The sequence below is a fragment of the Sceloporus occidentalis genome, unplaced genomic scaffold (genome assembly GCF_023333645.1).
Source record: "Sceloporus occidentalis isolate IW3139 unplaced genomic scaffold, rSceOcc1.0.p SCAF_2, whole genome shotgun sequence".
In the NCBI taxonomy this organism is placed as follows: Eukaryota; Metazoa; Chordata; class Lepidosauria; order Squamata; family Phrynosomatidae; genus Sceloporus; species Sceloporus occidentalis.
This window is the reverse complement of record NW_028316982.1, coordinates 205,587,710-205,614,278: the sequence shown is the minus strand read 5'-3', so window position 1 is coordinate 205,614,278 and position 26,569 is coordinate 205,587,710. Positions and strand designations below refer to the sequence as shown.

General features: G+C 40.2%; 1 protein-coding gene across 6 annotated transcripts in view; it reads right to left on the bottom strand.

Moving 5' to 3' along the window:
- TIAM1 (TIAM Rac1 associated GEF 1) overlaps positions 1-26,569 on the bottom strand; it is a 262,355-nt gene that overhangs the window by 121,634 nt on the left and 114,152 nt on the right. For all 6 annotated transcript variants that reach the window (XM_089512109.1, XM_089512114.1, XM_089512112.1 and 3 more), the window contains 2 exons: positions 9,991-10,169; positions 2,968-3,947 (listed from right to left, as the gene is read on the bottom strand). In XM_089512109.1, the coding sequence (XP_089368235.1) occupies positions 2,968-3,936 (969 nt within the window). In that variant the 5' untranslated portion in view covers positions 3,937-3,947; positions 9,991-10,169. The remainder of the gene's footprint in view (positions 1-2,967; positions 3,948-9,990; positions 10,170-26,569) is intronic.

The window sequence follows — 26,569 nt, the reverse complement described above, 5'->3', positions numbered from 1 at the left end:
AACCACCTCCAAATATTTCTCTGTGTCTTCAAGTTGACTCTGACTTACAAACACACTATCTGAGGGTTTGTGTGGCAAGATTTTTTCATAGGACATTTGCCACTGCCTTTATCTGAAGCTGAGAGAGTGTGACTTGCCCGAAGTCACCCAGTGAGTTTCCATGGCTGAGTAGGGATTTGAAATCTAGTCACCCAGAGTCCTAGTCGAACACTCAAACTGTGATCTCATAAATTCATATGTAAATCCAAATATCATCTAGATTAGAAGACCTCTGCTACATATGGTCTTTGGTGCTGTTTCAAGACTAGGGTGGGGTGGGATGGGGTAATAACCCTACAAGTGAAAGAACCAAATTTTGTATATTGCAACTCTGTTGGTGGCCCCATCACCCCAAGATGCTTGGTTGGTGAGTACAAGTGACAGGGCTTTCTTTGTAGCAACACCTACATTGTGGCTCTCTTTTCCAAAAGAAGTGAGGAGGGCTCCATCCTTATTAAGCTCCCAGTAGAGGTGGTGGAGGGAGGAACTATTATTTCATCAAAACTTGGTTTTAAAAAGTGGCTTTTAAATTATTTTTAATCTGTCTTTAATGAATGTCATTAATAAGTGTTCTTGTACTTCACTTTGGGGATTCTGGTGGGAGGAAAAGTGATTAATAAATATTTTAAATAAATGATAATCAAGTAAATTCCACCAGCTATGGTATCAGACAGGAGAAACAGAAAAGGGAAAGGATGAGATTGAGTGTGTTACAGTAGGCAGTAAGTGATGGGAGACAGAAATCAGGCAGCTGGAAAGGACATTCTGGAAAGAGTCTCTTGGCTGAAAATGTGGCCTTCATTTTGTTATAATTAATGGTGGCCAAAGTGATCACTCAGAGGTCAAAACTGACTCAAACTTCAGTACATACCAAAAGACAAAAGATGAAAATTCCTGCCCTTCCTTTATGCACACCGAGAGGGGCCAATGCAGGCATGCTACAGCGAACACCATGCCAGAGAACAGTTGCAGAATGAATAGTTGCCCCACAACACTCAAAGGTAAGGTCAGAAATTCTACTTCTACCTCTGCTTTTATGAACTAATCGCTGGAGGTTTCATTGGCAAGCCACCTTACCAGCTCCACTGGCAACAATAAAACACCTCTCACTTTGATTTCTCTGCTGCTGACGTAATTTAATGAATATAGTATCTCCATAAAATCACAGAATCTGAAGAGCTGGAAGGTACCTTCAAGTCTAGTCCTATGCTATGCAACCCTGAAAGTTGCCCATCCAACCTCTGTTTGAAGACCTTCAAAGATAGAGAGTTCACCACCCCACAAGCCAGTCTATTCCACAGTCAAACAGTTCTTACAGTCAATAAGTTTTTCCTAATGTTTAGACAGAATCTCTTTCCTTGTAATCTGAACTTACACACTTGATCCATCTTGGTCACCCTTCACTAAACGTGTTCTACCTTGTCAGTATCCTTCTTGGACTGTGGTGGCCAGAACTGGACACAGTATGTCAGATGACATCTCACGAAAAGCAGAAGAGTGTGGCAGAACTGCTTCCCTTGATTAGGCAGGTTGTTACAGTGGGCACTCCCCTTATGTGGTGGATCCGTTCTGGATCCGCCCGTGTAAGGGGAAAAGGGGCGCGTGTGCGTGGCAGTGTGCACACAATGGCCGCTCATGCCATTGTTTTTATTGTCATGTGGCTTCCGCGTAAGGTGGAAGCCACGTATAGTGAGCCCGCATATGGTGCAGGCGCACTGTACAATCAATGCTGTTTTGAGAATGTTCCGTTCATTCACTGTTTTAGATTATAACCTTTCTTTTTCCCAGACTGGGACTCAAGACAGCTTACAAATGACAGAAAATTACAATAAACACGCATATAGTTAAAAGCATACAAAGGCTGAGATGAAAACAGTATTAAAATAACAAAGGAATTAAAACCATTTAAAACATTACTTTAAAATAAAGATGAAAAACAGTAAAGAACTATTACAAAAACTTTTTTTCTTGTTAACATTCAGTCCCCAAAGACTTACTATACTAGAAAAGGCATCACCAGCTGCTGAAAACACACCAAAGAAGAAGCCATCCTAACCTCCCTAGGGAGGCATTCCAAAGTCTGGGAGTAACCAAAAAGAAGCCTCTCTCCCACATTCTCTCCAAATGTTCCTGTGAAGGTGGTGGGATACAGAGAAGTGCTTCCCCTGAAGCTCTTTGAACTCAGGCAAAATATGATCCTTCAGATAGCCTGGACCTGAGGCACTGAGTCATTGAGGGGATGTGGGGGCTTCAGACCACACCAGGTAACACCCCAGATCAGGGGTGACACTGAGTTGGGCCTCCTCCCCTTTTGATGCAGGAGGGCCTGGCTGCTCCATCATGGATACCTCCTGGTTGCTCCATCGTGAGGCGTTCTCCATGGGGAGAGCAGCAGGAGGGATGAGTGTGTGCTCTGTGAAGGCAGCCCTGTGATGGAGCAGCAGGCCCAGCTGCCCTGGGTGGGTGACCAGGCAAGGGTGTGACACAGTGGCTGGGGAGAGAAGGAGGCAACTGGCAGAGAGGAGGATGGACAGGGGAGAGGGGGTTTAGGCAGCTTGGGAGGGGTGGGTGAAGTTAGTATGAGAGGGTGGGGCAGCTCTCTGCACCCAGTGTCACACCACTGATCTGAGCCGTGTAATTCACCCCCCTGATAATAAAGTTATTGTTATTATCATGGGGAAAAAACCTCAGGTAAGATAACTAAATCTGAAAACTAAATTTTGTTCAGCTTCAGCAACATTTTGGTTCCGTTCATGACAGTAGTGTCCCTTTATTAGAAACTAAAGCTCCAACAGTAAACACAGATTACACATAGCAAAATAAGGTAGAGGGGTGTGTGTGTGTGTGTGTGTGTGTGTGTGTGTGTGTGTTCGTAAAAGCAAACTCACACATATCAGTGAACTCTGAAATAAAATATAGATCTCTTACCTGAGTCGTTTTTGCACGTCTGCCATGCATACTGTTGCTATGGCTCATTTTGGGGTGAGTGATTCCTTCCGAAAGGCAATGGGATTTTCTGCAGGGGAGCGTATTGTAATTACTATAAGAAGGTATATTCTCCATTGTGGCTGGTGACATTTTGTGTTTCTCAGAGTCTGGCGTATGAGGCACTAAATTCCGACAGTACCCTCCTAGTGTGTTTCGTGGGCCACCATTTATGGTAGCACTTGAGTTTGGGGGGGAATATAAGTCACTCATGGAATTGGCACGCTGGCAGGTGACTACTGCCTGACGATTATTGCCAGCCTCTCTTCCTCGTGTCTCCTCACAGTCCTTTTCTTCAGCAGAACCAAGGATTTCTTCATTGCTAGTCAAATGTTCTTGACTGAGATCAGAGAGTGAAAATTCTAAACTGTCCTCCCTCCAGATATCTGCAGATTTTGAACGTTTCTTCTTGAAACTCATAGGCTCCAAGAAAGTGGTGCCATTTGTTGAATATGAATGTTGCCTACTATCCCCTTCAGCCAAATACGTGGACTCATCTCCATAAAGTCTACCTCCTTCTGAATTCGGCATACTTTGAACTGAGGCTGCCATGAGAACTGTGCTGCTGTCCACACTGGGAGTGACAGAGGAATCAGTGTGGTAAGAAACAGGCCTCAAGCCCATATCCATTCTGTCTACCCAGATTGGGCTTCCAAAATCCTCCAAGTTGGCTTCTTGGGTAAAAGGCTCCAAGCCATTCTCTGCCAGTGACTGAGGAATGCTGGGAGTACTGCTAGATCGTGTGCTTACTTCTGAGTTCCTGTGAATAATTTTTCCTGAGGAAGCATGTCTGGTCCGGCGAGATGCTTTGTTTGAAAGACGAAGAGAGCGTGACGTATGCTTTCGACCCAAGCTGGCATGTTTTTCTCCATAAAACTGATGCTCTACATTTTGGCTCTCTGCGTTTCCCATGGTTTTAATATCTGCAACAAGAAGAAACATCAATGTTTCAAATGCAAGCCTCCACAAATTCTGACCTATATTCTACAAACTGATTTCTCTTACTAAAAAAAAAGAAAAGAAAAGAATGGACAACATATGGGGGTTGAGAAAAAGATTTAGTGATGGCACATGGGCACAGGACACACAATACAAATTCTACAGTCTACTTTTGTCAGTGTTTCTGGCAGACCAAGACATAATTCTGTATGTTGTTGTTTGCTTTCAAGTTGTTTCTGGCTTTGGTCATAGGTAAACAAGGTTTTCTTTGCAAGATTTGCTCAGTGTGGATTTGCCTTTGCCTTCTTCTGAGGCTGAGAGTGTGACTTGTGTTCGAACACACAGTGGGTTTCTATGGCTGAACATGGATTCGACCTCTGGTCTCCCAAAGTCCTAGTCCAACACTCAAACCATATTGACTCTTTAATCTAACTCTAATGTATATGTAAGACAGAAACAATATATGATACTTTTATGGAATATGAACAGGCTACAACAAATGTCCCTCCCCTGCAGTTCTGCAAGAAAGCAAAAAAGCATAGAATATGGCACTAAGTACAGAATTTAAATTTCTTTAACTCATTTCATGTTTTAAAGGAGTAGTTTCTAGCTCTTATGGATGGGAAAACAGGCTTGAAAGTGTGTGGGCAATAGTCAGTCAAGGGATTTGCTAAATAGACCTTGTCAGTAGTCCAAAAGCAGGGCATGTGTGTAGACTATACAGATAGATGAAATACAGAAAGTTATAGTTACATATTTTTCAAAGCTCTGACTGCATATACTGTAGCTACATAATTATAGAAATAAATATGTAGATTACAGGGATATGCTGGGCTCTTTTAGGGTATTAAAATCTATTTTCAGGCCACTTGAAAATCATATTCTGAAATGCCATTTCTGTCCCTCCTTATTCTTACTGCTCCCACATTCTCAACCTGTATCCTGTTCAGGATCAGTACATGAGGAGAGACTGCATTGCTTCCTTCTCTTGATACCTGTCTGCAATAGAAGTTTGTTTCCTACTGGGAGAGGAAGGGATGATGACAACAAAAGCAACAGCAACCATACAGATGAGTGGGGACAGGCAAGAACATATCAGTGTGCACTTTGCTGGTATACAAAGAGAAAGAGAAACCAATATAAAATGACAGCGAACAGCACATTCACAGCTCTGAAAGACCCCTTTGTATAATACATCTGTCTTCAACCTAAATTATACAAAACATTTAGAAGAGTCTATACAAAGTATGTGATGCCATGCAAAATGTAATTTAATTTATATCAGCTGCCAAAGTCAGCTTCCCTCATTACAGAATCTAGGTTGCCACAGGGTTGTTGGTTTTTTTTTAACAAAATGTACCCAGGAAAAGTCAGTAGAAGTTTCTTTTCAACAGCTTCTACCTGAAGACACTCAGACATCAGGTACAGTGTTAACATCACCTTTCCAGTATTAAAAATTCTACCAACATCCTCTGCCTTTATAAAAAGGTAGCACCAGCCCCATAACAAGGCAAAGACAGCTGCTAGGAAATGCTAAAAGCATCTCCACCCCATCTCCAGTTGTGTTTAGCAGTACAGACTGAACAGAGCAAGACTCCCAGATAACTGCTCCTCCTTGTGAGTTTGTTATTGTCAGTGATTTCTTCAATAATGGCCACACTATTTGATCTCAGAAAAGTATGGGATGTCATAGATGTATGAAATGTCTTTTACATCTTTGTACCTGCCAAGATACTGTTGCAGGTCTGGCAAACTCTTTAGGGTGGTGGAGGCTGCATCATCTAATCATAAGCCCATTGGGGTTCACCTTAACCCCAACACCACAGTTTCCACTGCTGCAAATATATTGCAAAATGCCTTGGGCTGACCCTGGTGAGGTTTCATATGACTTCTTCAGGCATTATTTGACCTAATAACATCTTCCTACATTCTCCATCCAGTTAACACTTTGGTTCTAAAAAAAACCTCTATACGTTGAAAAAGTGAAGAAAATCCATCCATTCATCACATCCCAAAGATCCCAACTGCAAGCAAAACATGGTTTAAAATATTCCAAAGTAATTTTGTGTGTGTTATGTGCCTTCAAGTCATTTCTGACTTATGGCGACCCTAGGGCGAACCTATTACAGAGTTTTCTTGGCAAGTTTCTTCAGAGGGCATTTGCCACTGCCTTCCCCTGAAACTGAGTGAGTGTGACTTGTCCAGGATCACTCAGTGGGGATTTAAACCTTGGTCTCCAGAATCCTAATCCAGCACTCAAACCACCACACCATTCTGGCTCTCCCAGAAGTAATTAATCAGTGTAAAGGAACCATCAGCCTTGCAACACATTCCCATGCTTGTTTATCCAGAAGCAGGAAGGGAAAGGATATTTAAAATATTTTTAAATGGTTGCAAAATACAGTCGGCCCTCCTTATCCATGGATTTTTTTTTATCCACGGATTTAAGCATCCATGGCTTGTAAATATTCAAAAAAAGTATAAATTCCAAATAGCAAACTTTGATTTTTCATTTTATATTAGAAACACCATTTTCCTTTTCAATCATATTTAATGGGACTTGAAAATCCATGGATTTTATTATCCACGGGGAGTCCTGGAACCAAACTCCAGTGGATAACTGTTGTTTCGTTGTTACCCGCCTCAATCCAATACAGGGAGAGGCGGGAAACAAATAAATAAATATTATTATTATTATTATTATTATTATTATTATTATTATTACTACTACTACTATTACTACGTCTTGCCTTACAGCTGTCTCACAGTGGATGCGCCATCGGCGTTTGAAGCTCAACATGTCCAAGACGGAGCTTCTTGTCTTTCCTCCTAAGCCCAACCTTCAACACTCCTTTTCTGTCTCTGTGGACAACATTTCCATTCAACCAGTCCAGCAAGCCCGCAGTCTTGGCTTTATCTTCGACTCTTCTCTGTCGTGTATCCCTCAGATCCAGACCACAGCCAAGGCTTGTAGATTCTTTTTGTACAATATTGCCAAAATCCGACCATATCTCTCCGCCTCTACTGCCAAGATCCTGGTCCATGCCCTAGTGATCTCACGACTTGATTACTGTAACATCCTCCTGGCTGGGCTTCCTCTTTCTCACCTCCGTCCTTTAATCTCTGTCCAGCATTCAGCTGCACGCATTATCACTTCCACCCACCGCTCTGACCACATCTCTCCTGTGTTGGCATCCCTTCACTGGCTCCCTCTCCCTTTCCGCATTCAGTATAAGCTCCTGCTGTCAACATTCAAAGCCCTCCATGGACTGGCCCCTCCTTACTTATCAGACCTTCTTTCTCCTCACCTTCCCACCAGGGCCCTCCGTTCTGGTAGTCAAGGGTCCCTGTCCCAGCCCAGGATTTCCTCTGCCCCATCCCGGATTCGCCCCTTTTCACTTGCTGCCCCTCACTCCTGGAACCTTCTTCCTCCACAAGCAAGAGTCATCACTTCTTTAACCAGCTTCAAAACGGAGTTGAAAACCATCCTGTTCAGAGAAGCCTTCCCAGGCATCGCATAATTGTCGCTTACTATCTGATGTTCTGTTGTTGACTGTTTATCGATCCATTTCCTGTATTGCTATGTACTGTATATGTATTATCCTACTTGTGAGTATGTATTTTCCCTGGATAATGATTAACCTTCCATTTTGAAGCCAAGCCCTCCCTCCTGTCCATCTGCCTTGGTCCAGGCCTCGGAGGTTGAGAGGAACTGCTGGACCTCTTACCCTTTCCCGTCACCACTCCCTTCTCCTTCTGTGTCATGTCTTTTTAGATTGTAAGCCTGAGGGCAGGGAACCGTCTAACTAAAAAGATTGCATGTACAGCGCTGTGTAAATTTACAGTGCTTCATAAATAAAGGTTAATAATAATAATAATAATAATAATAATAATAATAATACAAGGGTCCACTGTGAGTGTTGAGAAGCCCTGATGAGAACCTTAAACAGGTGAGAATATTCAGTTTGAGATTTATTGTGCAAGAAAAACCTCATTTTTCATGCAGAAAATGTCATTTCCTCTGCAATAACATTTCTGTGAACAAAATGCCATTTTATACAAGTGTCATTTTGCACAGAATAAGTCTCTATTTGCAAAGAACCTTCAAAAACTTACCAATTTTGAGTAACTTTCAAAGGAGAACAATGAAAAAAATATACATTCTTGCATGTCAGAATGAAATTTGCAAAACAAACAAACAAACAAATAATTGCATCACTCCTGAGAAATCATTCCCAATGAGTGTAATGGTTAAAGTGCTGAACTATCTATAAGGAATCCTGGAACTCATCAGCTGATTTGGAGCCAGTCACTTTTCTTCAGCATGACCTACCTACTAGGTCATGGTGAATATAAAAATGGGGGAAGTGGTAGCTCAAGTGGTTAAAACACTGTCTATGTTGATTGCAAGATTGGCAGGTTGGAAATTCAAGGCCTGGGTGCCGCATGATGGGGTGAAATCCCATCACTAGTCCCAGCTTCTGCCAACCTGGCAGTTCTAATGCATGCAAATCCAAGTAGATAAACAGGTAAACAGCATTCTGTGCAGCCATGCTGGTCACATGTTCATAGAGCAGTCTCTGACAATGCTGGCTCTTCGGCTTATAATGGAGACTTTACCTATACAAGCTACCTTGAGCTTATGAGAACAAAGGTAGGAAAAATATGCAACCAACAAATCCCTGTATGGTCCACGGGTTCAGAATTACAGCCTTGAGTCATCTTCTGCATGAGTTTTACAGCCAACTGTACGTGCAGCTTTTTTAAGATTGAAAGATCTACACTGGCAGATTATCTTCAAGAATATGAGATCACCATTCTGTTGTTAGTTGGGGGCAAAATGAGCTGCTTATTTTACCCAATGGCATGCAGAAACTCAATGCCTAGACAAGCAGCAACTTGCTGGGTGAGTAAAACAACTGGCTCAATTTGCCAGTTCCGCACATTCAATGAACTCTACACAAAACATAAATAATGAACAAAATTATACAAAATTTAATAACCTTCCCCTATGACAAAAATAACCTGAGAGTAATCTATACTGAGCTTTAAAAAAATAAAAGTTGCTAAGGGCAAAGTGCTTTTCTACGAGGAGTAATGAATTTTCTACTCAAAACAGGCTGTGCATGTGATAATGGTTACCTTAATCACCCTACATTTTTTTGAATACAGAGACATCTATGGAGGAGCTTTAGCAAGCAAAATCACATCATAAAAGGCATCCACAGAGCAGTGTTCTGATGTAAGCAGTCCATCTCCAATACAGTGAAGCTAACAGAAACTTGAGATTTTTAATTTGTCATGGAGACAAATACATAGGGATGACAAAAAAAATTAATCCCACTGTTCTAAACAAAAACAACCCAAGCTTTATAGGACTATTTGATGAGTTAAAGTACATGCTGTGCTCTAACAACTGTGTGGCAATCATAACAACCAGTAAAGCATAATGGTTTTAAAGACCAATACAGAGGCATACCTCAGTTAACAAAACCTCTGACAAAGAAGCTTCTTTTAACAAACTCTTTTTATGAATGCCCATTCCATCACCTTTCCTTCTCATCCTCTGTCTAGCAGGAAGATTTTTTAACAGTATTGGCACTGGGAGGGAGGTGAAAGGGGGCCAGAGAAAGACAGACGTCTATCACCAGGTTGTAGCAGTATGTTTGCAGTTAATTGTGCAATAAAGCTGGGAAAGACTGGAATTCTGTTTGCTGCTGGCCCTCTGTATCCATGGATTCTTTGTCCACAGATTTAACCACCCACAGCTTGAAAATATTTTACGAGTATATAAATTCCCCAAAACAATCCTTGAGTTTGCCAACTGATATAAGGGATACATTTTACTATGTTCAAATCAGAAAGAAAAGAAAAGAAAAAGAGGGAAGAGAAGATATCATCATTAGCATAGGGGAAATTCTAGTTTTTCTGTATTGCTCAATGATGTAATGGTAAAGACGCCAATTCCTTCCAGAAGCTGCAAATGAGGCAGTAAAGTGCTACAGAAAATGAATGCAACATACATACCTTATATGGCAGTAGTAGTATCCAGCACTACTTCTATTGAGAGAAGTGTGGAATTTAGATGTACAGAATGGCAAATACTTTCAAAATGAACAGTTACTGGAACTGCAGAATCTGTCACCACCTGCCACTCACAGACTCCATTAGTGTCTTGTCGGAGCCTGTGAACATGTGCCAAAAACCTGGTGGGGAAGAAAAAAGAGAAGCAAAATAAAAGGATTAGCCAGAATGGAGATAAAGTTACACTTTCATCACTTACTACACAAGGCATGACAACATCGACATTTACCTGTAAAACAATTATATTTCTACACTATTGTAAACTTCTCTGTGTTTGCAAGGGGGTGGCAGATTAGAATATTGTTTAGTCTTCAAAACCAGATGACACACTGGCATGATGGGTACCATAAGCAATTTAGGTAAGAAACAAAATATTTTTGCTAATACAAAATATATTTGAATCCTTTGGTTAAACAAGAGCAGGATAGAGAAGTGAGAAAAAGAGGCAGAGAAACAGAAAGAGGCTCAAATTAAGAATCACTTCTATGTCATCTTCATGAATTCCTATATAATGAGGCTAGCTGTGAGCCAACCTAAATAAGCAAAGAAAAGAGGCAGAGATTTAGAATAGAAAAATCCACTACTGAAATACCTTTGCACAGATAAAAGTTCAGAATGCATGTTGAATTTGAAAGGGCAGCAATTGGAGGAACTGGTTTAACTGGCTTCCATGAAAAGAAATTGCAAAATTAAATACATAGCTAACAATATAGCCCGAAACAAACTATGTTTGCTCCTTAACAAAATGGGGCATGTCTATGGCAGATTTTGCACAGGCTTTCATGTTGAAGGCACCAAAAACGTGATTTTATAAAAAATATATTGACAATGCAGAAATGTTAACCAAAGCAAGAAAGATGTGACAGATCTTTCACACCAATGAAGATTCAATGTCACTGAGGTTTGAGGAGGAAAGACTATTTTCAGAATAAGATTATTTCTAAGATGATAAAGGTCACTCGAAAAGAAATCATTGGTAGTGATTATGAAAACAGGCCATTTCAATTTGTGCCTTCGTTTTGGCAGCTCAGGGCCTCATGATGATATTTATAACATTTTTATGAGTATTCAGAATAAGCATGCATTTCCCTTGTGGTATTATGTTTGTTCGGGTCAGAAAGTGGGAAAAGCATTGTTAATAATTTGTTAAATCCAAGTCTTTTTCTTTCAGCTTTGTGCCGCTTTCCCCCTCCCTGCCTTTAAACTGCAGTTGAGCTCTGAAAAGGAGTTCATAAGTTGCCCAGAAGCTTGGAGATATTAATAACACGAAGCTCATTTATATTGAAATAGACTCATTATCATGCCAGCTGCCAACAATTTACAAGGCTGGATTCATGTTAGCAAGCAAAGGTCCTACAGGCAAGTCTTCTTCCACCTGCATCTTGTATTCAGTATTTTTAAAATCATCATCACCACCACCACCATCATCATGGGGGGGGGGGGGGGGACCCTGTAAATGTCTGTTTGAGATAATCACTTTCCCTGGGTTATAAAATCTTCCAGAACAAAGGCTCCATGGGAAATGACTGGACCTTCAGATGTTACTGGATTACAGTTCTTGTCAGTCCTAGTCAGTACAGCCAAGAGGAAGAATGGTGGGAGCTACAAATCCAGCAGCATCTGAGAGCCACACATTCATTCTTCCTGGTTTACATAAAACCCTAAACAATGGATTTGTACTAAATGAAAGATTCTTATGTGCATGTTTTTTCTCCACTCCTTTCATGATTTTCAGTCTCTTTCTCCCTAAATCAAACTTTGGTTTGCAAGATTCATTTGCAGGGCAAGTAGAACCATAATTTGAAGGTTCAACTATAAATGGAAAAAGTACAGTTTGCTATAAACCAGAAAAGAAATTTCAGCACATGAGTAAGGAGGGGAGGGTGAGAGAGGAGTGTGCAAGCCCAAAGCTAGTTAATATATTGGTTAGTTAGGGTAAACTAAGCCCTTTGACTCCATTGTTGATTGGTGAATCCACGCATAGGTAAATCGCACTGATAGAGCTGCTCTGCTCTAGTCAAGAGTAGCATGATTTAGGTCAATGTTAAGACATACTTTTGGTGTTGTGTCTGAACTAATCTTATCCTCAGCAAACCTTAATTTACAGTTTATCGTTCTTTCCCCTCTCTGTGAAGGTTTGATGCTGTTCCCCATAGTCCCTGACACAACCATCTGGCAGTGCAATTTCAAGGCTTTGTGATCTCAGTGCTTCAAAATAGTGCAGAAAATATTATTTCCAAGGAAAAAATAAACACTCAGGAGTCGGAACAACTCCTTGTTTTTAAGAATTTCCACGAACATGGAGTAGTTGTGTTAATCTAGTGAAGCAAAAACAAGAGGGTATTATGGTACTCTGAAGGCAAACCATTTTTATTCATCAAAAGCTTCTGTGGACTGTAGACCACTTCTTCAGAAACATATGCCAAATAAAATTTGTTCTTCTTTAGTGTACCACAAAATTCATTGTTGTCTGTTGTCTAATATGGTTCTATTTACTTCTATCTATTTTTATGTTGTTACAGCAGTAATTTCTGCTGTATTTTGGTTTTAAATGGTAACAATCCACTGTCTGCACTGGACATATAGCAGAATAAGTATACATTAATTCCCCAATAAATGAACAAAGCATGCTTTTCCTTTTTCGAAATGGTGATACTAGACTCTCTGAGAAGACCTCTTGAGGGATTGATTTTTGTTACTATGAGCTTTCATATCAACTCTTCTTCTAATCCGCTAACAGGATTTTCCTTGTTAATATTTATTCCAAAGAGGTTCATCTGAGGTTGAGAGAGTGTGACTCGTCCAAGGTCACCCAGTAGGTTTCCATGCTCTAGTACAACACTCAACCCACTACATCACACTGGCTGTCTTGACAGAGAAAGATTACTATCCTGTAATTAGTTCCTTAAAATCAATTAAATGTGCCCTGAAAAAAAGTGCACATGTTCATCATTACAACTTTTGTGAGCAATTTCTCTTTGCCAAGAACAAAAGGGCTGCTTTATAAGCTGGGTTGTGTCACTTCAGTTCAGGTGATAAAGGGGTGTTCTACAAAATGCCACTATCAAAGCAAATACAGAAGATAAAGATTCTTAATAGGAAACAGGAACTCAAAATAACTGTCTCTACTGCTCAATCCCAAATGGTAGGTAAAGGCGGGGAGGCTTCCCCAAGAGAGGTGGAATGGGGCCTAACAAAGCAACACTCCAATTAGACCAAACAGCTGAGTTCCAAGGAGAAATTTCTTTTCACATAGCAATTGACAATTACGTTTAGCTGGAGGGCAACTTTGCTCAGGTGCAAGGCTATGATTTCTCCTCACCCCATCAATGAGCAAAGCCTCCTGTTCAGAAATTTACAGGTCCCCAGTTTCCTCCCCAAAGGCAAGAGTTTGTCAGTCGGCTTTTCAATCCCCCCAGATGCCTCTGCTAACAGCAAGTATGAGCTTCACCATACAATGCCCTTCTCCCTTGTTTCAGGGGTAACTCAGTTGTTCAGAACTGACATGATTTTTAATAGAAAGTCAGATTCTTCTCTTCATTTGACCACTTGCAAATTTGGGATATTTCTTTCCTTACCAGAGCAAGCAAGGTCAAGATTGCAAGTGCTGCCTGCAGATTCTTTTTTTTTTTTTTTTCAGATTACAACTCTCAGAATCAGCCTTATGCTGGCTGGGAGGTTCTGTGATCCAAAGAAAACTACTTTGCCGCCAAGCACTGCACCATGGATGTTAATGTCACAGATGACATTTACTACTAGGGTTGCATTTATCTTTAATAGTTGTGCAAAAGAATCCATTTCAGCAGATCTTGCTTATTGCCTGACAAGCAATACTTGCTGAAATTCCCTCTTCTGCACAACCATTATGGAGAGCTCTCTCCAGTTTTCTATCTGGCAACCCTTTCTATGCACTGTCTCTGAAAAACACTCCATCCCCACTGCATAGGCCATTATGAAAGACTTCATTACAAAGGTCTATTTAAAACCACTTTTCAAATGCATTAGAAATTTTATTTTATTATTCTTAGACCAAGGGCTCCCAGCTGTACTGTCTAACATGAGCACCCACTTAGCATCCTAATTTCATTTTATTTTTCAACTGGTTAACAGTAGCAATTGTCCTTCATTTCAATGTCCTGTTGATTCCTGTTTTCTTCCCCATCTTGACATGCTCACTTGCTCTTTCCCCACTCAACCCCATCCCATGCTCTGGAGGATATACCTAGCTTGCTTCTATACTTGCTGAAAACAATGAAAAGGTGATTCTCAAAAGGCTCCACTAGGCTCCACAGACTAAAGCAATTGCCTCATAATCCATGACATTGGGTGGGGTTTTGCACTATTGGCACTGGATCCATACCCAGATATGTTCTGGGTTGATAATACACTGGGGGATATTTGCTTGCTTATGCTTATGCTTGCTTATTTATTTATTTATTTATTTATTTACATCCTGCCTTCCTCCCAATAATAGGATTCAAGGCGGCTAACAACTAACTGTTAAGGAAAATGCAACATGGGATATACAGTGAAAGAAATAAAACATGTATGTGAGAGTCAGGACGACTCAGCAAAAGCAATTAGAAGCCACACAGGTGTAAAAGGTAATGTAATTAACAAGTCCTAAATGCCAAGGACAGAAATGCAAAGTGAACACACCTGAGAATTGTTAAAGTGGACAAGGTGAAATGATGAAATCATTAATTATGGGATGAACCAAGAGAACCAATGAAAATGGATGTACACGCCCACTGGGTGGAAACTGACAAGAGTGGGTGGTGTTTTCCAAGGGCTATAATAATTGCTATGAATCTCAATGTATTGTGTGGGTAGTAGTGTTGTATTGGAGTTGTGTTGGATAGTTTTGGAGCTGTATATAGTAGAATAAAGTAGATCTTTTATATAAGACTACTGAGTTGTCTGGTGTCTTGAGTGAAGATACAAGAGCCAGCTGGATCCTGAAGAAGTGTGAAGACTTCTGTGGAAGCAAGAGTGAGAAGGCTTGGAGAGTTTGTCAGGGTCTTCAGCCTATTCTCTGTAACTCTGCTGCTTTAGAGCAAAGCTTTAACCACTGGCCAAAACTGGTCAGCGCCGGTGCGTAACAAGGTGGTGAGTTCGAGCCAGAGGTGAAGAGCTACAACTCCCATCATCCCTGACACTAACAACATATTTAAAACAAATCAAATCAAATGCAATACAAACACATTAATAAAATAATACACTTAAAAGAGTTTAAACCAAACAATTTATAAAGTTAAACCATTAAACATTATAAATAATAAAATTAATTAAAAGACTGTTGCCAATCCTGACTCATGGCGACCCTATGGTTGTGACAATTCCAAGACTCCCTATTTTCCACTGCTCTGCTAAGGTTGTTTAACTTTATACTCATGATTTCTTTAATAGAGTCCATCCATCTAGCATGCAGTCTTCCTCTCTTTCTACATCTCTCCACCTTTCCTAGCATTATTGTCTTTTCCAGTGACTCATTCTTTCTCATGACATCACAGAAGTGCAACAGCCTCAACTTTATCTTCTTGGCTTCCAGCGAGATTTCATGCTTGATCTGTTCTAGGACTCATTTGTTTCACTTTCTGGCTATCCATGATATCCTCAGCACTCTTCTCTAGCACCATATCTCAAATGAGTTGATTTTCCTCCTATCCGCCTTCCTCACTGTCCAGCTCTCGCAACTGTACATGGTGATGGCTTGAACGATTCTAACGTTCATACTCAGTTGGATATCTTCACATTTTAGGATTTTTTCTAATTCTTTTATAGCTGACCTCCCCATTTCTAGTCTTCTTCTTATTTCTTGGCTACAGTCCCAATTCTGATCAATGTTTGGCTGAAGGTATGGGAACTCTTTTACTATTTCAATTTCCTCGTTGTCTAGGTTGAATCTGTGTAGACCTTCTGTGGTCATTATTTTTGTTCTCTTTATGTTACTAGCAAGCCTGCTAGTACACTTTCTTCTTTGAACTTTCTTAGTAGCTGGTCCATGTCTGTGATATTTTCTGCTAATAGTGTGGTGTCTATACAAATCTATATACAAAACTTAAAAACAGCACCACACAGCACGAAAAGCCTAACCCTAGTAAGTTTGTAAAAGCCTGATGACACAATAATGTTTTTTTTTAATTGACACAATAATGGTTTTGATCTGCCAAAAGGAGGAGAGCAAAGACAAAGTCATCTTGGCTTTTCTGTGGAGGGAGTTCCAGTATCTGTGAGTACCCACTGAGAAGGCCTTCTTCCTTCTTCCCACCAAATGAGCCCAAGAAGGTGCGGGACAAGGATCTCTCCAGACAAATGTACAGGCTCATAAAGAGAGATAAAGTCCTTCAAATAATCTGAACCCAAGCCATATAGGGTTTTACAAATAAAAACCAGCATTATGAGTGTGGTGACTATCTCTGACAAAATTTACTCAATACACTCTGGTGTGACTTACTGTTACTTGTGGTTGAAACATACTGTTAAGGAACTGGATCTCATGAATTGTTGGGAAATCAATGCAAAGTGTGTTAGTTACAAGGAAAGGAAGGTGTTAAAACTTTTATTAAAGTTCTTCACTATAAAACATGTTGTCAGGGTAATTTAAAGCTCTACTTTGCTGTAACTGTGCTTGTAAGGTTTTCAGTTAGCAAATCAATGAATTCAGTTGAGTGAATTCACAACCCTAAAAATCTTCTTGTTCCACCTGTGACACATACATATATCAGACTTCAGACAAAGAACAGAACTTTGTGAAAGAGCAAACAGAAGGTGCTGTGTGTCCCTTCAAGTTGTCTGTTGACTTACAGTGACCCCATGAATTCCATAGAATTTTCTCAAAGTATACTGTCACTTAGCTTCCAAGATCAGATAGGATCTGGTGCCTTTAGGAAAAGGAAACCTATTTCACAGATACGGTTTACAATTTTAAAAAGTTCTTTTCACAGCTGTAATTGTCTGCTTGTGGAACTTTTGCAAACAACACAGACAAACCTGTCAGATAAATTATTCCTCCAGCATGAACATCAATCCTACACAAATTTATAAATAGAAAGTTAATTATCCCTCTCGGAAGCCCCTGTATCTTTGCATAACTGGCAGGTCACATCCTCCAAACAATTAAAATCAGCAAAATCAGAAATAGACATTAATAACAAGCTATAAAGAGGGCAGCATTCATATAAGCAGGTATCACAGGGGAAAACTTCCTCTCCCATTCTAAACATTTGGGGACAACACTGCAGTTCCTTGGCAATGAGGGAAAGGCACTCTTTTCTTATTATGGCTCCAGACTTTCCCCAACCCAATGATGCCCGTATCACTGAACTTTAACTGCCATAGCTCCATTCTACAGAATCCTGAGTTTTGCAATTTAAAGAGGGGTATTTAAACTTCCAGCGAGTTCTAGTGCCTCACCAAACTATAAACCCCAGAGTCCCACAGGATGGTAGTTAAAATGGAATCATAAAGAGGAATCATAGTGTGAAAGTGACTCCAGTGCTCTCTACATACATTGAACAATTCCCAGTGTGCCTGTAGAACATGGCCAATGGAAGCATGTGGTGCTGAATGGGCATAGTTAAAAAAAATGAGCCCAAAATCTAAGAGTTCAAAGATATGCTATTTAAGATATGCTACTTAAGTCTAAGAGCCCAAAGATATGCTACTTATTTCTATCTGATTTATCTCCTTGCAGTCTTTAAATATATATATACCTTCAAATTGCCAGGAGCGTTCCAAAGTCCTCCATAGTTCCCTTCACACAATGTGATTCCACTGTGGACTACAACGCTCAAAATCAACCTTCCAGTATGTCCAATGTGATCAAATCTAACAAGAGTTCGAATCTAATAGGAAGCTTTATCCACTTGTGCTAAACAACACAGGAAATTCCCAGAATCTCTCAGTCACCTTAGCCAATGGGCCATGATAGCTGGGTGATCTGGGGAGTTTATACTGAAAACTTAAGTTTTCTAAGCTGTTAGTTTTAGTGTGCTAGGAGTCAGAGAATGTTGTCTGGCTAGCTGAAGATTACCACTGAATCTCCTGGCTTTTCCTCTGCCCAAATAGTTGCTACCTTTCTATCCTACATTTTTCTCCAAGCAGCTAGGGAAGCATACATGAGGCTATATCCAAAGTTATGTGACCGTCCCCCCACTCCCCATACCTGTTCAGAAAGATCCTTCACCTCTAGTTGGTCACTCAAGTAGGAACATCAGAGTGAAGAAGTTCATGTAAACATAAAGATGGATGATGGTTGTATAATATTTCCAGAGACACTGACATTTTAAATAATTAAATATTAGAAACTTACAGCATTTGGACAGACATGGTTATGTAAGAAAGTGCCATTTTGTCAACACTGTATGGAAGAGGTCCCAAATAAAAATCCTTCAGGGCTTATCATTCTATGCCCTTAATATTAAGATACAAGGAATAAAAACTATGAGAAACTGTGTTATGTAATAATTCCAGCAAAACAAATGACAATGCATTACATAAGAAGCAGCAAGTGCTGGGCAAATCAATCAAAGCAAATTAAAGCAAAGCAAATCAGAGAATTTATTTTTGGCTTGGCACTTCAGTTTGATCAGCATGGTTACTGGATATCTGTGTTGCAAAATGCAGATTTGTGGAGAAGACTTTTCACTCAGCCCAAAACTACTCTTAGCCTTTTTGTTCTCACAGATTCTCAAATACACACTTTTAGATGCTATTTAATTTCACTGCAACCATTGTTTGGTAATATACTTGGGATCCATGTGTCATTATTTCAATTGCTCTATGTCAATTCCATAAATGGCACAGGTACGGCCTGTCTGCCTAAATGTCTACACTATTCACAAAGAGTTTAATTATGAAGTGCATACTGCTACTCCCCCCCCCCCCTTATTTTGAGATGGCCAGCAGGTAAATCACCCAAATTTCTAACATTCTACCTGAAGTCCAACTGTTAATACCTGCTTCTGGTACAAACAAGTGGAGCAGTTTCCTACGGAAATTGCTTTGGTATAGAAGATACTGGTCTTGTGTATTTCAAAAGAGTGAAGAGAAAGGAGTAAAGGTACCTCTGACATTCACCCTGTCTGAGTACTTTATAAGCTTAAAGGATGCATAACACAGTAGCTAGACTTTAGTTAATCAAGTAAGCCTGTAGTGGAGGGAAATTATTATAATGTGGCTTTCAGTAGTTTCAGTTTCTCTAGTAGGGTATTTTTGTTCATCTTACCTGTTTTCATCTCATCTGTCTCTATCTTAGAGTACCTAGGAAAACTGTTAGGATGGGATAATCTTCTCTTCCCACCCCACCAGTATAAGTGTGAACACTGGAGGAGGAGTATTTAAAGATCAGGAAAGATAAGTCTTGTCCTTGGGGTGCTCCAGTCGCGGTCCAGCCCCAGGAAACGTGTCCATAGAGGACAACATCTTATACAGTGCAGGAGTCTGGGGGCCCTGGTGAACAGCAGCTGTACCCAAGGACTACTTTGATCAGTTGGTTTTCTTGCTGTATTCTGCTTAATCTCTCATGTAATCAATAAACCATTGTTTTGATGGACCTGCAACTACATTTCATTTTGACAACCCCTTGAGCTTGAATTGGCTTGGGAACTGAGTGGATCAGGGCCCAGAATTGTTACACCTGCCTACTGTGTTAGACAACAACTTCCAAAACTACTGTTCCCATCCTTCCACAATCAGTATGGTTGGGCAAAGATACAATACACAAAACAAGCATGCAAATGCTCAAGCATTTGGTGGCACCTTAGAGGTGAGCAAAACAATAATAGCTGAAGTCTTGAACTCATTCTCACAGATGCATTCGAATACATTTGTTTCTCTGTAAAGTACAATAAGAATGTATATGGCAATCACTGAATGAATAATGATATGAGAACCAGTGTGGTGCAGTGGTTTGAGCGTTGGGCTCAACTCAGGAGATCAAAGTTTGATTCCCTGGTCCGCTATGGAAACCCACTGGGTGACCTTGGGTGAGTTATATACTCTCAGCCCCAGATAATGCTGTGATAGATTTCTCTTAGGGTTGACATAAGTTAGAAACTTCTGGAAGGCACACCATCACAATAATGAAGCTAGATCAGGACAAGCAACTGTCAAGGCTAGCTGATGTATTCATCTGCCTGAGGAGTCCTTGGAAGGCTGCATCTGCACCACATCCCCCCCCCCCAAAAAATTAAAAATTGACCTAAAATGCCCCCAAATATAGGGAAAGTGAATGTCATTCTTTTCTGTGATTCTGCCCTGGACCATTCTAGGACAAAGAGATACTTTTTTTAAACAATGGGAAGTACCTCAGAAGCCATTTACATTTCAATTCCACTTTTTAAAAATTGATTCTACACCCGGGAGTCCTGGGGGCCACATGTGTAAAGGCTACCACTTTGGCCACCCCCTGGGCTAAATGGATGAGTGAATAGGACATAGCTGCACCTCAACTGTGGAACTCCCTCCCATAGAAAGTAAGTCAGGCTGGCTCCAAAATTGCTATGCCACAAAGATTCTGTTTTTTAAAATGTATTTTACAATTTAAATTAAAATTGTTTTTAATTACATTTGAAAAGTGGTTTTACCCACTTTACTGTATGGAGGTTTGGAAGGCTCGGTAGGCAGAGAAGTGCTAATACTTTGGATAATTATCCACTATGCCAGCCTTAAAAAGATTGCTAGATCCCACATTGTACCTGAAAAATTACTGGGTTTTTCGATGATGATGATGATGATGATGATGATGATGATGATGATGATGATGATGTCAAGTGGAAATTGGGACAGAAGACAACTATTTAGAATTAGTGTCCTGTTCGAGCCTAGGAACTGAATGGTACTCACAAGTACTTCCATGTGAAAATCTGCTCCTGGTCCCCCCCCCCCCCCCCATGTTTTCCAATAGCAGAATCTGGTGCCTTAAGAAATAAGACAAAAATTTACTTCCTGTTTGAATACAGACTTGTACTGGGTCTAACCAGGGACCAAAATATGGCAAAACTGGCTCCTATTCCATTAAGTATCTGGGGGTAATTTTAGGAGGTTAAAATTAAAATTAAAAAATGTAGAGTGGCTCAGGCAGCCTTGGAGAAGTCACCTCCCCCCCCCCCCACACCCATTCCTGCTGTAAAAGGACCTCATGACACTGTTCATTGGGCTAGAGCAGGCAAACACAGCTCCCACTCTGGTCCTTTAGATTCAATTTTACTGAGCCAAGAATAAAAATGAACTGGTATTAGAAAGCAACCATTATTCACCTGTGCCTAATAAGTTACTTGTAAATTATTCAGTCTGACTTCCCAGAAATTATGCAAAGTACATAAGCAAATGGAATAAAATCCATAAATGGCTGCTGCAACATTTTTTTCATTGATTGGTTAAATATGCAAAATGATGTGGCAGCTTGTACAGTGACACAATGGCCTAAACCCAACTACTAGCCCCCACTTCAATTAAATCAACAGAAACTTGGTATGACAACTCTTCTATAAAATGGATTTAGGCCTGTATTATTATTTTGCAGAATTGGATAAATCCTGCATTAGATTTGAATTTTCATTGGATTTCAGTGCCAGAAAATTATTCAGGACTGTTAATTTAGAGATAGGTGATTTGTTTTGCCAAAATCCAAACCTGCAAAGTCTAAACTTATAAAGCATGGACACCTCTAGTCCGGAGTATGAATTTAACTCTATTTGGGGAGTAAGGAGTGGGGGAGAAACAACATATGCTCCTTCTCCATCAATCTGTAAAACCAGTGAAAAGTTCAGAGATTAAGTGTTATCCTTTTAAAATATACATTCACACAATAACACTAAATATTTTTGCTAACAAAAAATTAGACATCTCTACAATTAAAAATAACTCTTTTCATTTCAAATTGTATAACAATATACACAATGAATCTAACAATAAAGTCACTAGTTGATTCTTGAGTCTTTGCGAGTAAGGAAGATTTAAGAACAAAGACGAATTTCTAATATCCCACTGTAGTGAGGTAGATGGAGGTGAAGACAGAGCTAGAAGGGCTAATGGGGACCAGGTGGAGACAGAAGAGGAGTTGGGGAAGGAGGAGGAGCAAGAGGCGGAGCAGGAGGTAGAGCAAGAGGAGGAGCAAGGGGCAGTCTCAAGGGGGATAAGAGGCGAGGGGCAGAGTTGCGCGGGGAGAGAGGGGCGACGCGGAAGAGGAGGCCGGGGAGTGGCGGCCGCGAAAGGGACAAAGATAGTAAAGAGAAGCCCCCAGAGGAACGGGACCCCGGCTTCTCTCCAAAGAAGGTCTGGTGGCTGAGGACGAGGACCTCACGAGGAGGTACTGTTAAGAAACCCTCAGGAGGAAGGGGACTTTACTTACCTGAGCCCTGAAGGGTGGAGGCAGCCAGGAGGGAGAGGCTTGGAAGGACAGTGGTGGGACTCCAAAGGAGACAAGTGGGAAGCAGGGCCTATTCCCAGAGAGCGTGAAAAGGCAGAAGTGGAGCCCCTGGAGAAGCATTCGGGCGGGCGGCGAACTCAACAAGGAGAGCCCGGACCCTGCTCCCAAGAGAGACCCCAGCCCTGAGGAAGCTTATCTTGAGGATAGGCAAGGGATTGGGATTGTGACTTTGAGTTATTATTGTTGAAGAGTTCTGTTTGGGAAGTTCCTATTAAAGTTTCTGTTTCTGCTGCACGAGTAGTGTAAGTTTGTTGCACACGTGGGCTTCTGTGTGCTCAAGACACGTGTTTCACTTCAACATGCAACCAGCCCCGCCCGCACCCACTTAAGATTAATAGAATGTAGAAAGATCATTACATCTCTTAGCTTTAAATGAACTTGCTCATACAAGAATGTACCCATGGGATAAATCTGTAAAAAAGGAAACAGGTTCCTCTGTAAATTTCATCCAGAATACTTTAAATAGGTAGTGCCTTGAAAATGTTCCATTTACGGTATTCTTTTTGTCAGATGATTATTAAAGTGAGTCAACACCTACAGTCTCAATCAAGTCATGCAATAGAAAACTTGAAATGTTATCTCCCTAATGGAAAATAGATATCACTCTAAAACTAAATGTTTCCTGTTTCCCCAAATAACTAGTAAGAAGTCTGCCTCTGTCGTAGCTTCAAAATAAGACAGTACACATTTTACTTCAATCAAACTTAATCACAATAGAAAGTATTTTTTTGTTTTAATACATTCAGTCTCCAGCTTTAATATGTTAATGTAAATATTGAAATTTCTAACATTATGACAGTAACGTACCCAAAGGAGAAATCTGAAAAAGGAAATAGGTTCTTCCATAAATGTCCTCCAGAATAGCAAAGGTTGCCTCATTTGTCTGAACTTAAAATCCATTGGACACAGAAGAATTTCAGTTTTTAAAAAACCTATCAACCACATAATGAATTTTGTATCTGGCCACTTTCAAAACAGTATTCCAATTTCTTGAACAGCCTCAAACAAATACAGACACAATAAACTATGGAATGAACCAGGAAGCTAGACTTTTCTTTGCTTGGGCTTGATGAACTGCACCTGCATACTGTCCATTTCTGAAAAGGAGCAATCATCCTCATTCCTAAAAGGTTCACTGAGAACAGCCCAAAGAACATAAGACAGACAGCCAAGTCAGAATGCAGCTGCCATTTAACTATAGGCCTCCACATGGCATGGATGACAGACCACCTGGGAATGTGAGATCCTTAAAGGAAGAAGGATATCAGTATAACAAAGCAATAATTCATTGAGAACCCACTGATACTAAAAACCCACTGACAAGTGAGCCAGATGCAGAAGAGTTCATATTCTGCCAAGGTATCTACCTGGTCTCCAGTTCAGCACCACCTACAGTCTAACTGCTGTCATTCTTTCCAGACCAATAGCACAGCTCAGAAAAGTTTCATTTTCTGGGCTACGCAAAACTCCTCAGCCATGTGACTCCCACATCTATAATCCATTTTCTCCCTCAACCATAGTTATGTCTGGCATATTTTGTTCCATTTTTTGTTCACCTGTTTGAATCTTAAAGTCCTAGAAGATTTTTACTTCACCCTTTTCTCCAAAAATATTTTTAGGCTTATCTTCCCACCAGTTGTTTGTTAGATGCTAAATTATATTTTTGCATAGATCCTATGGTACCACTACCACCTCTTTAGCATGACTTTTCAATATTCATTCCGTGCAATTTTGCTGCATGAAGAAATTAGGTGATCAACAGAAATTATTAGTAGCAGTACTAGTACTAGTACTATTAAAATGAAATTTGGGATGTGATAATCTAAACCAAAAGGGTAAGGAGATTGCTTAACTTTTCTACCACTCCTGCTTCTTCACTCAAATTTGAACTCATCCTCATCATGCAGAGAACTGGGAGCAGGAGGAATTCACTGGGAGAACACACATTTTCATGGAGGAAGAGCAAGCAGTGACTACAATGTTAAGTCCCCCCCCCCAACTCCTCAACACAAACAACCTCTTCCCAAACAACAAACAGAAGAGCATCCGGGTTCTATTACATATGTTTCTGCATAGCTTATAGTTAGTCCTTTGCATGTGCTAAAAACCCATTCATTTCAATCCTGTTGAAGCATAGATTAAGAATGGTAACCTCTGGTTTCAATCAGCCCAGCCCTAAAACAGGATTGTGGAAGGAAGCTCCACAGGAGTTGTCTGAAGATTACATATCTTGAAATAGAAGAATGACAGTGGATCAGACAAACCAAATGTGTGTCTGAACATAGAATAGTGCTGATCTATCAACACATAATTACCAAGCAGATGTTTCATATTGGTTTTGAAAGAAGAAGCTGAATGCAAGACAGTGGCTGATGAAACCTGATATTTATACTTGATGTGTCTTATCTGTACGTGGCTATGGGAATGGATCAAGGCATTCTATTATTGTAGGCTTCAACATGCCTGAACCCATTTTGAAATGTCTGAATGCCAAAATATACAAGAATCTTAACTGAAAACTCTACCTAAAGCCATCCTGCTAAATATGATTTTCTACAAAGCAAAGTAAGAAATGTAAACCAAACACATTAATTTTACATACAACATCCTGCTCGGGCAACAGAAGGGTGCTTCAAGTTAAGAAAAATAGTTGTTTACAACTTCTGAAAGTAGCAAAAATGCCAAATGTATGCAAGCTTTTATAATTATTCACATGTGTATGTTCATAAATCTATTTAAGTTTCTTCTATTTGGGAAAGCATATTAAACCTCTTTCTATTAGGTAACATAATGTTTGTATTCATCACCATGCAACTCACATAATGGGGTGGATTTTCCCCCCTGCTGAAGCTAAACATGCTAATAAATCAAGCATGTTACATCTGTTTAGTTCACAACAGTCTGACCATAGTCACTGCAATTACTTGTGGTCAATAGGACCATGCATGAACAGGTGATCTGGATGCACAAATGTCTTCTCGGTGTGAAAGAAACCTACCCTATTTAACAGTTTTGTAGTGCAGGGAAGACATGAAAAAATCTCTTTCAGAAGTCAAAACTAGGAAGGTTTACCAACCCTGCTTCTTTTTCACCTGTCAAAACACAAATTATTAACATTGGTATGTTTGGGTGGGCTGGCAAACGACTTGTATTGATTTAAAGCCAAACAAGATGCAGAAGAAGGCCACAATTAGAATGGAAGTGATGAATGGACAAGGGTGCTTATCTCCTTCCCTCAACTGCATTTTCTTCTCTTGTTCTTGTTGTGTGCCTTCGCGTTTTTTCTGACTTATGGCAACCCTGAATATATCATGGGGTTTTCTTGGCAAGATTTGTTCAAAAGGGATTTGTCATTGCTCTCCTTTCTCTAAGGCAGAGAAAATGTGACTTGCTAGAGCTAGCTGAAGATCTGAACCCTGGTCTCTCAAGAGTCCTATTCCAAAGCTTATACCACACAGACTCATTTTCTTCCCTGTACTCCTATGGCAAGCATCCATCTGTATACCAAAGCTACTGGGACTACAAATGAAAGGGGTGTGTATCCTTGCTTTTGCCTGACTGATGTTTCTACACATTGTACCTCCCTTGACCTCACACACTGCTTTGCATCTCTTCAGATTTTCAGAATAAATTCTGAAAATCTTATTTCAAGCTTCATTTAAAAGACTTATCTTATGCTAGACATATTTCTATATTGATATGTATGAGAACATTTTAAACTGGGTCCCAGTGTTTGGATTAGCACAATATGGTCTAATCTTATGTTGACCATACATTTACTAGGACAAGGTGAACCTCTTAGAAAAGAAACGAGTTTTTATGACACACACACACACCCAGTAATAAGACATATCTATTAGTGAATGAGTTTCCACCATCAATAGCCAAAACAGTCCACGGACTGAAAAAATTACTACCCATAAGCAGTGAGGAATAATCAATATGTTGCAAGTAGCAGTATATAGAGAAACACGCCCATAGTAACGTTTGAGCAGTAAAGAGACCCTCAGATCGATCATGCATTGTGCTCATGGAAGATGAAAACACTGGTCTGAAATGGAACAAAGTCAGCAGACCTAAGCTAATTAA